The following is a 13554-nucleotide window of genomic DNA, read 5'->3' on the forward strand; positions in this document are numbered from 1 at the left end:
TAAGGTTGTCTCTTTGTTTTTTTGCCTTGGCTACGTGGGATCACCTTCCGATTTGTTTTATTGGCTGCAATATCTACATCAGCTTTCAGGGAGGAACTGGACGGTTTCATTCTCCAGGCAGTGCTCGATGCTCTCCGAGACTTACAGCCACTGATGTCGGCACCCATACCAACACCTGAGCCATCGATATTTACACCGTTGCTAACCAGACTGGATGCACTCATCAGTGCCCTTCCGCCACAACCTGGGCCACCGATGCCAAAGCAACCCGCAAAGTCTCTGAAAATCCCGATTCCCATTCCAGGATCCTCAGAGGACGAAGACATGGACTCCAGTCCCCTTTCAACACCGATTCTACCGATGCCGGAACCGATGCCTGGTCCATCAGGGCTCTCGGGACCAAGAGGCCCACATTTCCCCTCGATGCCTTCGGTGCCACCAAAACCCACACCGGTGCCACCGCATCTTCCATCAAGGCCATCAAAGGATCCATCGGTGCCAACATGTCCAACAGTACCAACCTTTTTCCCTCCCTCAGGATCTCGACTAGAGACCTTTTCTGACACATGGGAAGATGTTGACACCAACACATCCACGGAGGACATCTTATCAGAACCATCTCCAACGGAAGAATGAAGAAAATCTCCCCCAGAAGATCTCTCCTTTGCTAATTTTGTAAGGGAGATGTCAGAGACAATCCCCTTTGACCTGATTACAGAGGAGGACACACACGCCATAAAACATTGGAAGTTCTCCAATTTCTTGATGCTCCGAAAGAAGTTATGGCTATCCCTGTCCATGAAGTGCTAGTGCATCTCCAGCATCATCTCTGGGACCATCCTTGTATTGTCCAGCCAGTGAATAAGAGGACAGATGCAACTTACCTGGTCCAACATATTCCTGGATTCCAAAAACCACAACTACCCCATCAATCGATGGTTGTTGAGTCTGCACAGAAGACCAGAAGACTGCGACCTCACTCTTCAACACCTCCTGACAAAGACCAAAAATTCCTTGATATTTTGGGTTGCAAGATGTTTCAGGGCTCTATGCTAGTGTCACGCACAGGGGCGGATTGTGGGAAAATATTGGCCCAGAGGATTTTTCTCCATATTGGCCCATGGGTACCCAATTACACACACAATATAATTTATATATATGCACACACACTCACACACACACACATCTTAAAATTGATAAGCATTAAGAAATTTCCAAGTCCCACGCTCCCTACCTGCGAACCGCGCAATTCTACAATTAAGCAGGGCCTGAGGCCAGGCATGGAACAAAATTGTAAGGCGGCATCAGCAAAAAGTGTCCTGTCGGCCAGCTCCCTCCCTCAACCATCCACATTCCCAGAGGAGTGGCAGATAGAAATATTATCACTGACACTAGGAATCTGGCAACCCAGCCACACCCTCGGGAAGCCCACCACCTGTCTCCCCTGTTTCCCCAGCATCTGTACACTGGGGAAGTGGGAGATGGGGGATATGTGTGTGGTGCCCTAGGTGATCCTTACAGCCCTGTTCCTTCTCCCCCAGCCATTCCCACGCACAATTAAAAATGATGCATTAATAACAGAGCTTACATGAAAAAGGACATCAAAGTACAGTCTTCTGAGGAAAAAAAATCACTTACAAAAACGTGTATATATTTACATGCACTACTTAGGTACCAGCCAAAAAATGCTTCAGAAAAGACACTTGGAATTAATTTGGTATTAGGCCCACTGTAATACATTTTGAGTGTTGGCTTCACCCTTAGACAGCCATAAATAAATTGAATTACAATATAGTAAACCTCCTATACCAAAACAGCGCTAATTGTCAGCCTTCAATCAGTACTAGAATAATACATAGGCAGACTATCTATTTATGCTCATATCTCAACAGAAACTACTTTACTTCAATCAAAAAATTCTCTTTATTTTTCACTGAATGTTTTTTATCCAAGGAATAAATATATCTCATACAGAGAACATTACACTTTAAAATGCATCACACCATCCACAACCCCTCACACATACCCACACATTCCTTCCAACCCTAAAACACTTATCCTCACAATGTTTCCCAAACCCTTTATAATCCCATCTATTTCAATTATCTTCCTTTAATCTTCTTTTTATCTTCAATGTGTTTCTTTATATTTCTTAATCAAAGTCCCTCGGAACTCTTTGTTGTTTTACAGCCCAACTGACTTTCTTGATTCCCAAATTATTTTTTCATTCACCAACGCCGTCATTCACTGTGCAAGTAAACCTTCTTCTGTCTTGATTACTCAGCCTTTTCATAAAGGATTTAAGCAACCACCGCTTCTTCAAAGATGGAGCCCCATCACTGAACCACACCCTCAATAACAGTGTTGCCTTCCTATGAAAAAGGCAATACTGCAAATATTACACTAGGCCCCAATACACTTGCTATTAGGAAACGGAACAAGCCAAGCTGCTATAGATCCCTTCACACTAGCAGAATGCAGACAGATCTTCACCAAATACAGAATAAAAAGAGACCATGAAGCAAAAATAGAAACCTGCAGACAAAAACTGAAAAAGAAACTGCAACAAGAAAGACAAAAGCAAGTTTGCTTTGCTATAAACGGTGTTTCTGTAGATAGCAGGATGAATTAGCCATGCTGTCTGGGAAGCGTCATGACCACAAGTAGGCGGAGTTTCCTCAGATAGTCACAGAGCTGTGACTCTATGCAGCTGTGCGGTAGTGTTCCCGCGCGATTCCCTCTCCTCTTCAGTTTCTTTGTAGCCAAGCGAGAGGTGAATGAAAAAAGTATGTGTCCTCCTTGTGACTATCTAGGGAGGAGGGAGGGATCGCATGGCTACTTCATCCTGCTATCTACAAAAACACCGTTTACGGTAAGCAAACTTGCTTTTTCCCGTTGATAGCAGGGCTGAATTAGCCATGCTGTCTGGGAGTCCCAAGCTCCCGGGTTGTGTTCCTGGTATATGTGTTTTAAGGATTGGACAACAACCCTTGGAGTAGTAGACAGTCTCATACATTTTGAAGTGTCAATAAGACTGCCGTGCCCAGCACTGCATCAGAGGTCTTCTGTTGTTGTACACAATAGTGGGATGTAAAGGTGTGGATGGACGACCAAGTTGCCACTTTGCAGATATCTACTAATGGGACTTTGTGCAAGTGGGCCACTGATGCTGCTGTGGCGTGTATCTGGTGCACCTTAGGCTTGATTTGTAGTTTGATGGAACGTTTGTTGTAACAGAATAGAATGCATTGAGATAACCAACTGGTGATAGTTCGTTTTGAGACAGGTTGACCAGGATCATTTGGATTAAAGGAAAGGAACCGTTGAGAAGTTCTCATAGTGGATGGAGTTCTTTGTTTATAGTAAGCTAGAGCCCTTTTACAGTCTAAGGAATGCAGAAGTTTTTCATGCTCATTGTTATGAGGCTTTGGCATAAATATAGGTAGAGTAATGGTTTGATTGAGATGAAATATAGAGACCATCTTAGGAAGGAAGGTGGGGTGAGAGCAAAGTGTCACCTTGTCATGGTAGAATTCCAAATAAAGGGAGTAGTGAACTAAGGCCTGGAGTTCACTGACTCGTCTTGCCAATGTAATGGCCACCAAGAAGACTGTTTTCCATGTCAGGTATTTAATGTGGCTCGTATCTAATGGTTCAAAGGGAGGAAGCATTAGTTGTTCCAAAACCACGTTCAGGTCCCATGGCACCGGTGGTCAAAGTCATAGCATGCCCTACATGAATCTGGAGATAAACGGATGATTAGAAATTGGTAGTGTTATGAACACTGCCCGCGGGTCTCCCACGTTGTGTTTTCTTTGCCGACGCAGCAGGACACCGCAGTCAGCCTGCCCACGCGGCCCGGAGGTCGCCTGCGTCTCTCCTCTTCACCGTGGCCGGAGCCGCAGACTTTTCCACCTTTTTCGGGGCCAGGGACCGCCCCCGTTGCTGACTGCATCTTCGCGGTGCTAAGGCCGCAGCCCCAGGCGGGAGTAGCGGCTGGAGCCGCCCCCGGGGTTCCCCGCAGCAGCTGGAGCTGCTGCCGATGTCAGGGCCTGCCCCTCAGGCCCTGCCCTGAGTCCTACGCAACTACGTCAGTGCTTCCTGCTCTCTCCTAGGCACGCGGCCTCGTCTTCCTTCAACATTTAAAGGGCCAGACACAGGAAGTGTCTTGGCCCCGCCTTGGTGACTGTTTCCTGTACCAGCCCTATAAAGGGCTGCTCCGTCAGTTGTCCAGGGCCTTGCATCGTGGTGACTTCACTCTGGAGGCTCCTGCCTGCCAGAGCCTGTGTAATGTCTTCTTGTCTTGTGGAGCTCCTCATCGTGATGTCTTCTCGTCATGCCATGTCATGTCTTCGTGCCTGAGGTCCTCGTCCAGATGTCCTGGTGTCTTGATCTTCTACGTCCTGGTGTTCCTGCCTTCCTCGATGTTCATTCCTACGTCTCGTCTTTGCTCTCGAGCCTTCTGGTCCGGTAGGCCGGGGGTCCCTCAGATGAAGTATTCCTGAGTGGACTAGCCTGCTGGTGGACGGTTGTCCTGTGCTCCTGAGCCATCATGTCCTGGTTGTTTGTTCCTGCGCTGTCCCGTTCTCCTCGTGGTCCGTGACCAGTCTGCAAGGGCTGTGTAGGGTGCGCAGTGGGACAGGGTGGTCCGCGACTCAGTCCCGCAGGTGGCCTGAGTAGGGCGCCCTGAGAGACAGTGCCAATGTCCGCCTTCCTTGCTTCTCGTCTCGTCTGGATTCCAAGTTCCTTGTTGTGTCTGCCCTTCAGCGTCATGTTCCTGATGTTGTAGCATCGACCCTGGTCCGGGATGTCGTCGCATCGACCACTGGTCCGTGATGTCTTCGCATCAGCCTTGGTGTCAAGTCTCGTCTGCGATGCCGTTGCATCGATCCTGGTGTCATGTCTACATAGTCCTGGTGTCATGTCTTCAACCCAAGTCTTCGTGCCATGTGATGCCGTCGCATCAACCCAAGTCTTCATGCCATGTGATGCCGTTGCATCAATCTTCTTGTCTTCGTGTCAAGGTCCGTCTGCCCTCAACCTCAGGCCAGGCCTGCAGCTCCATGCTGCTCGCAGCAGGTCCGAAAGGGCTCGGAATGGTCGGAGGACCATTCAAATTCCAACATTCTTGGATGATGGCCATGGGAGCTTGCCGGCCTGGCGGAGGGTAGACCGTCAGCCATGCGGAGCCACCGTCAACCCTTAGCTCGGCCCGGAAGGTCTGGGTCGGGCTGAGGCCCATGGGTACACTAAACCACCCGAGGGGTAACAGAATGCAAGGCCTTTCGAGGCCATTCTCAACAGAATGTAAGGCCTTTCGAGGCCATTCTCAACAGAATGCAAGGCCATGTGCCCAACGGTGGTGCCCCGCTGATTTCTTCACCTTGTTCCAGAGTCTTGTCTTTGTGTCCTGGACTGTTATGGGACCGGAAAAAATTTTTCAGGACTATATGTACGACCTACTGGAGGCGCCAGTTTGCCATAGTCACGACCTGCTGGAGGGTGCCAGCTGTCTGGATTCTTTTGTAATGACCTGCAGGAGGAGCCTGCTACAGACTTTTGCCATCTTGTTGCCAGATTGGGGGTTTTTCGACCTGCAGGAGGCGCCTGCACCCCTACTGCTTTTGCTGGTTTTTCCTTGCCCGCCCTGGGTTCCCTCCCCCAGGTCTTCTTGGTATTTCTGGGTGCTTCTTGTTGGTTCTTGCTTGTTGCTCGTTTGTCTGTCTTGTATTGTCTGTGCTGTGTGTGTTGGCTGCTTGTTTGTTTGTTTTTCCCTTTGTTTTCTTTCCCGTTTGTTGGGTCCCGCTTGTGTGTTCTCCGTCCTCGTTCCCATGTTTCCGTTCCCTCGTTTCCCTTCCTCGCTTTTCGCTCTTTCGCCCTTCGCTCCTTCGCTTTCTGCTCTCTCGCTCTTGGCTCTTTCGCTCTTTGAGCTCCTTCGCTCTCCGCTCTCTTGCTCTCTGCTCCTTCGCTCTCCGCTCTCTTGCTCTCTGCTCCTTCGCTCTCTGTTCCCTTGCTCTCTGCTCCTTCGCTCTCATTCCCTTGCTCTCTGCTCCTTCGCTCTCTGTTCGCTCCCTTGCTCTCTGTTCCCTTGCTCTCTGCTCCTTCGCTCTCATTCCCTTGCTCTCTGCTCCTTCGCTCTCTGTTCCCTTGCTCTCCGTTCCCTTGCTCCCTCTTTTGTGTTTTTGTGTTGTTGGTTGCATGGTGACCGTTCGCTCGGTCGCTCCCTGTGACAAGGTAAGGGCAAAGGCGATCGGCGCCATTTTGAAACCTCCATCACTGGCACCGGTATGATTGAAGGGATGGCTCCGGGACCTCCCGCTAGACCACCAGGTACATGTAAAAGGTTTTTGGGGGGGTCGGGAGGGTGGGAGAAGCAAAGGGGTAATTTGAAAAGGGTCGGGGTGGGTTTTTTTTTTTCGGGCCATCGGCGCCTTTTTATCAGTGGTAGCCAAAATGGCGCCGATGGCCCGAGAGCGGGAGATCGCGCTGGGACACCCCCCCCCCCCCCCCCCCCCCCCCACTGGACCACCAGGTAACTTAACATTTTGGGGGGGTTCGGGAGGGTGGGGGAGGGTAAGGAATTGGTTTTAAAAGGTCGGGGTGGGTTTAGGGGTTGTTTTGGTGTGCCGGTTTTCCCGCCCTCCCCCAAATAATTCCCGTGCCCTATTTAACGATACAATATAAATGCTCCTGATGAGAAATCGTGGGCATTTGTATTGTATCGTGTACTCTAATGATTTAGAACGATTTTAAAATTATCGGACGATAATTTTAATCGTTCAAAAATTATTCACATCCCTAGTACCGATTGCTGAGATCTGTAAAGCTGCAACATGGAGCTCTCTTCACACCTTTGCAGCACATTACTGCCTGGACAAGGAAGGACGCCAAGACTCTGCCTTTGGCGAATCCGTCTTGAAGAATTTATTTCCAGTATAATCCCAACTCCTTCCACATCCAATCTGCTGTGATTTTCAGGCTGCCTCATTTTTACCAACAGTACACCAGTTGTTGTGCCTGTTGCACAATTTGTACGCTGTTGGTCCAAGTTAAATATGTCAGCCTGTAGCTTGCTAATCACCCACATGTGAGGACTACCATCCTGCTTGTCCTGGGAGAAAGCAGAGTTGCTTACTTGTAACAAGTATTCTCCCAGGACAGCAGGATGTAGCCCTCACGAAACCTACCCGCCACCCCGCAGAGTTGGGTCCGAAACGTTTTATTATTTTATTTTTTTGCTCACACCTTTTGCTACAAACGAGACTGAAGGGAGACCCCTGTGGCTACAGGGATTATGTAATGCTGGGCATGCTCAGTGTGCCAGTCAAAAGTTCTAGAAACTTTGACAGAAAAGTTTTCCGTGATAGGGATCCATCCAGTGACATCACCCACATGTGAGGACTACATCCTGCTGTCCTGGGAGAACACCTCTTACAGGTAAGAAACTCTGCTTTATCCAGCTAAAATAGATGAAGAAATGAAGTGACTCACTCCAGGGTCATACAGAGTCCATGGAAAAGAAAGTGGAATTCAAGATTCCAAGACTTTTTGTGACTACTTCAGATGCTAAATTCTATCTCTTGCCAAGGTGACCTGACAAAGTGAGGATTAGTCACATCCAGACTCAGCTTTCTCCTTTTTTTCCCCACATCAGGAGTACAGTTTTGAGGATTTATTTCTGAGAGCGATGGGCTTCTTTGGAATTCTGTGCTTCGGATTGTACCGATTGATAGACGAATCTAATGCTAATGGGGACAGGGAAGTATATTTCAGCCTTCTCATCAGATATTCCTTAGTTCTATACGACATCGGCTACCAGAATGGGTGCAATACACTGTATAAGAAAATCGGGTATTCTTGACTCTGAAACTTCACTCTATACCCTGTGCCTGAATGTATTTTTGTCTTAAACTGACCTTTAATTTTTTTTTTTTGTTTGGTTTTCATTTTCTGGATTCAACATGAATCTGTCTCCAGATGGTTTAGCACTGTTTAAACAGTATCGCATTGGTTTAGCGCCATTTGGTGGAGGTGTAGCTACATTGCAATCACACAATGATCCCCTAACCAATCATGACGCTTTGCTTTTTCTCAGTCACCTCCTAGTTTGCCTTTTCAGTCCTTTACAATTTTTTTATTTACTCAGCATGTTCTTCTATTTCTATGGGCATTAAGCTCACATGGAACCAGCTTCGACCAGGCTTCAGCGCCATCTGCAAATACCCTGGGGTTTCTCTTCTTCACTCAGCCCAGCCATCGTGGCAACAGCTCTTGAGCTACAGACCACGCATTCTTCTGGGACCTGGCTCACGTGGACACTGAGTCTGGTCTCTAGGTCTCGCCACTGAGCAATGGCTGAATCTCCCCCATAGTTCTTTCTTATGTTAAAATGTCTGTGGGCAGTGTCTCTTATTGCATAAGAACATTGTTGCCTGCATGATTAACATGGCAGCCAGAGGCAAGTGAAGCAGGTCATTTTGGCAGCCAGGTATGCATGCGCTGACTCTTGTACTTGATAAGAAACAACAGCCAACAGCACATTTTACATTTTTAGGAGCTTTGTGTTAAATTGGTAGTTCTAAATTGTTTATAGGGTGAGGTTTTGTAGTTTAGTGCAGAAATATATTGCTCACGATCCATAGAGCATTGACCCCCTTCCCATGTGCTGATGCTTCATGTTACTTAGAGGCTGGGAAGCAGCCTGTGGAGCAGTTTGATTGGTTGATTGCTCCCCATTGGTGCTTTTTAATTTTAATTTACCCACATGTTCTGACTTCTAGTATCCAATAAATCTTTTGCATGTCCTTTCTCAAAACCTGAGGCGACCCTGCAATCCTCTCTCTCTCTCTCTGTTCTTCCTCAGGTATGTTATTGTCCGGCCCCCCAATGATTTTAAGCTGCTCTCCACAGACCTCTTATTCTGCGCCATCCCGTTTAATGATGTCTACTTCATGGACAGCAGATCCAGCTTCATGGAGGTACTGGACTCCCTACCAGATCCCAGCGCAGAGACAGTGCAGGTGGCACCAGAACAAGAACCGGAACCAGAACCGGAACCAAAACTGGAGCCCTTGGAAAACGAGGGTTAAGTTACCAGGAAATCATCAAGGGAAAATGGTGTAGTCAGATGGGTAGCACATATAAACGTTTCTCTCCTGTAAAATAAAGAACATGGTTTTGAGTAATCCACAGTCTTATTTTACAATGTCACAAATGTCTTCTGCTGTCATACTGAGGCAGGTTCCTCTTCCAAATAAAATGAGAATGAGCTCTAACATAGCCACCTTCCCATGATAGGAAGAAGGACTGGAAGTCCTTGCCCGTTTTTAGGGACCATCCCACCAGCACCTCTCCTAGCCAGAGAGACACCTCAGAGGGTGACCTTTCTCCTTGGAGGGAGAGACTTGTAGAAACTCTTTTGAAATGAGAGGCTCAGAGGAGCCCCGAACCACTAGGGTACAAGGAGGTTTGTTGAACTCATGACACCTCCCAATGGGAAGAGTGAAAACTCCTCGAACACTCCTACTCTACTCTGACATCATACACTACATGCAAGGTCTGTTGAGATCAGTGATACACTAGTAAGGGATGTTTTTGTGGCCCCCCCCCCCCCCCTTATATAACTAAACTCAGCTCACATGGGGACCAATTTTATGGAAAAGAGAATGCTATGTGAGAGACAAAAATGGCAGCTCCCTCTTCCCCCAAGAAAACTCTTGCCCCTAAACTTTCCCCTGGAGCCACCTGATCCCGCTGTCTTCTCCTGGCCAAGCTGAATGTGACATCCATGTACACAAGCAGGGTGTGCCATGGAGCTTGGGACAGAGCTGCAGGGTGGGAAGGATCGTTGTGTCTCAAACCCAGTGTTGACACTGTAAATAACTGCAGTGAAACTACACCCCCAGCATGCTGCCCAGAGCTATTTAACAAATCATGTAACCAGAGTCTATATCCAGGCTCTCTTACAGTCACAGCTGCAGCCATCACATCCCCTTCTGCTCAAGGGGTTGTCACTCCATATTGCCACTTCAACGCACTCAAACAGGCAGATTCCATCCTGGTTTCGCCCGCATTTTGCATGCAAGGATTTCTAGTGCTGAGTTTCCCATTATTTTCCCTAAGAAATTGAGAACTACAAATCCATGCATGCAAATGGAGGCAGAACCAGGAGTTGGATCAGTATGTTCAGAAGAGGTAGCAACACTAGTCCCATGCCAACAAAACTTGCATAAATTGTGCATATGGCAAATATATTTCTTTGAACACTTAAGCAGATATCATGAATCACAAGGTCCCTTTTTCAAGCAGCAGTGCTGGCCCAGGCAGGCATTGAACTAATGAGGGGAAGGAGAGAATACAGCCATAAGAAAAGGAGAGGCTTGTCAACCATGCAGGAAATAAAGGTTAATCTCCAGGACATTACTGCAAGCTATGCTGGAGAAAACACTCAGGGAATTCCTAATATAAAAGCAAGTTTGCTTACTGTAAACTGTTTACCGTAGATAGCAGGATGAGTTAGCTATACTGAATGGGTGACGTCATCAGGGCAGCACTAGGTGGAGCTGTCTCTCAAAGCTTAAGGCTTATGCCCTACTGGGCATGCGCGGTAGTTCCCACGCAAACAAGTCTTCCAGAAGTCTCCTCAGTTCATATCTAAGCAAAAGATATGCAGGGCAGGTAGAGATGCTGTCCAGGGAGGAAGGGTTGGAATGCATGACTAATTCATGCTGTTATCTACGGAAAACACCATTTACAGTAAGCAAACTTGTTTTTTTCTGTCGATAAGCAGACCGAATTAGCCATTCTGTTTTGGGAGTCCCAAACTGAGGATTGTGAAAATTATATATATACATATCTTGACCATGAGGCCAGTAGCGAGTTGCATGTTTTCGCTGTACATGTTTTATTTTTCAACCTGGACTCCTCCATGGACAGCATCTACCTGGATGATAAATGGTGCAATACCGCTGATCCCATTGCACCATCAGATTTTGTCTGTTCTTCTAGGCAGTAGTGAGATGTGAATGTGTGGATGGCGGATCATGTTGCTGCTTTGCAGATGTCCTGAATGGGTACATCTTCCAGATGCGCTAGAAAAGCTGCCGTCACTCTGATCTGGTGTGCTTTTACAGAATGGGACAGAGTAAGAGATCTTGTCGCATAACAATGCTCTACACATGATGTAATCCAATTTGAAAGAATTCTCTTTGCAACTGGCATTCTAAGCCTGTTTGGGTCATATGACCCAAAAAAGTTGAGAGAACTGACTATGACTGTGAGTTCATCTTCTGTTGTAGGCCAAGGCCCTTTTGCAATCCAGTGTGTGTAACTTTTTCTCTCACTCATGCTTACGTGGATAAAGGTGAACCGATAGATGTAGTGTATTTGGATTTTCAAAAGGCATTTGACAAAGTCCCGCATGAGAGGCTTCTAAGAAAACTAAAAAGTCATGGGATGGCGAAGTCCTTTCATGAATTACAAACAGGTTAAAAGACAGGAAACAAAGAGTGGGTCAATTTTCTCAGTGGAAAAGGGTAAACAGTGGAGTGCCTCATGGATCTGTACTTGGACCGATGCTTTTCAATATATTTTTAAATGATCCGGAAAGGAATATGACGAGTGAGGTAATCATATTTGCAGATGATACAAAATTATTCAGAGTAGTTAAATCACAAGTGAATTGTGATAAATTGCAGGAGGACCTTGCGAGACTGGAAGATTGGACATCCAAATGGCAGATGGAATTTAATGTGGACAAGTGAGAGGGAATGCATATAGGGAAAAATAACCCTTGCTTGTAGTCACACGATGTTAGATTCCATATTAGGAGCTATCTCCCGGGAAAAAGATCTACATTGAAATTGTCGGCTCAGTGTGCTGCAGCAGTCAAAAAAGCAAACAGAATGTTAGGAATTATTAGGAAGGGAATGGTGAATAAAACAGAAAATGTCTTAATGCCTCTGAATCACTCCATGGTGAGATCATACCGTGAGTACTGTGTACAATTCTGGTCGCCACATCTCAAAAAAGATATAGTTCCACTGAAGAAGGTACAGAGAAGGGCAACCTAAATGACAAAGGGGATGGAACAGATCCCCTATGAAGAAAGGCTAAAGAGGTTAGGCCTGTTCAGCTTGGAGAAGTGATGGTTGAAGGGGAATATGATAGAGGTCTATAAAATCATGAGAGGTCTAGAACGGGTAAATATGAATTAGTTATTTACTCTTTCGGATAATAGAAGCACTGGGAGCACTCCATGAAATTAGCAAGTAGCACATTTAAAACCAGAGAAAATTTTTTTCATTCAATGCACAATTAAGCTCTGGAATTTCTTGCTAGAGGATGTGGTTAGGACAGTTAGTGAAATTGGATTTAAAAAAGATTCGGATAAGTTCTTGGAGGAGAAATCCATTAACTGCTACTAATCAATTTGATTTAGGGAATATCCACTGCTATTACTGGCATTAGAAGCAAGGGATCTAATTAATGTTTTGGGTACTTGCCCGGTACTTGTGACTTGGACTGGTCACTGTTGGAAACAGGATTGTGGGCTTGATGGACCCTTGGTCTGACCCAGTATGGCATCTTCTTATATTCTTATGTGGTTTTGGAAAAATTGTGGACAGCATAATACTTTTTTATGTGAAAAATGGAGACCGTCTTTGACAAGAACTTTGGATGGGTTTGTAAGACCACTTTGTCATGAAATAATTGCAGGTAAGACAGGAAGTGCACTAGGGCTTTCAATTTGCATATTCTTTTGGCTGACGTGATTCCAACCAAGAAAAGAACTTTCCAAGTTAGGAATTTTAGTGTGGCATTTTCCAGTGGTTTGAAGGGTGGCTCCATCATCCCTGCAGAACTATGTTTGCTTTCCACAGGATGGGAGGCTTTTTTAAGGGGGGCCATAGGTCCAAAAGCCCTTTCATGAATCACAAAATGAGAGGATGGTGTGCTATGGAATTTCCATCTTCCAGAATATGATAAGCAAATATAGAGCTCAGGTGCACATGAATTGAAGATATTGCGAGATCTCTCCTGGATAGCTATGGAGGTAATCTAGCAGTAGTCAGGTTTCACATATGAAGGGATCTAAGGAATGTTCTTCACACCATTTGGTGTATCTGGTCCATTTGAAGGAATAGTTATGTCATGTGGATGGTTATCTTGCTGAGACTATGACGTCCTTGACCGTGGATGATAGACAAAAACATGCTACAATTGAGCGTTCAGTTTCCACACCATGAGATTGAGAGAAGGCGGTAAGGGATGGAGGAGTAACCTCCCTCCTGAGTGAATAGAAAGGGGTCCATTCCCAGACTTTGCAGGGGATCTGCGGAAAGTTGAAAGAGATATGCATACCATGGTTGTCTGGGCCATGCTGGTGCTACTAATATTATCTTGGCATACATTTATGTATGGTTTTTGCAATGAATGGAATTGGAGGGAAGGCATTTGGAAGGCCTTTGGACTAAGAAATTAAAAATGCATCTGGTGTCGCTCTGCGAGGGCTTGGGCGTTGCGTGACACGCCCGCGGCAGGCCCGCAACCAGG

General features: G+C 46.4%; 1 protein-coding gene across 1 annotated transcript in view; it reads left to right on the forward strand.

Moving 5' to 3' along the window:
• LOC115092425 (potassium channel subfamily U member 1-like) overlaps window positions 1–9089 on the forward strand; it is a 124746-nt gene extending 115657 nt beyond the window's left edge. Inside the window, exon 11 of the mRNA XM_029603259.1 lies at window positions 8864–9089. Coding sequence (XP_029459119.1) covers window positions 8864–9089 — 226 coding nt within the window. The remainder of the gene's footprint in view (window positions 1–8863) is intronic.
• The last annotated feature ends 4465 nt before the right edge of the window (window positions 9090–13554 follow it).

Source organism: Rhinatrema bivittatum, chromosome 5 (assembly GCF_901001135.1).
Source record: "Rhinatrema bivittatum chromosome 5, aRhiBiv1.1, whole genome shotgun sequence".
Taxonomy (NCBI): domain Eukaryota; kingdom Metazoa; phylum Chordata; class Amphibia; order Gymnophiona; family Rhinatrematidae; genus Rhinatrema; species Rhinatrema bivittatum.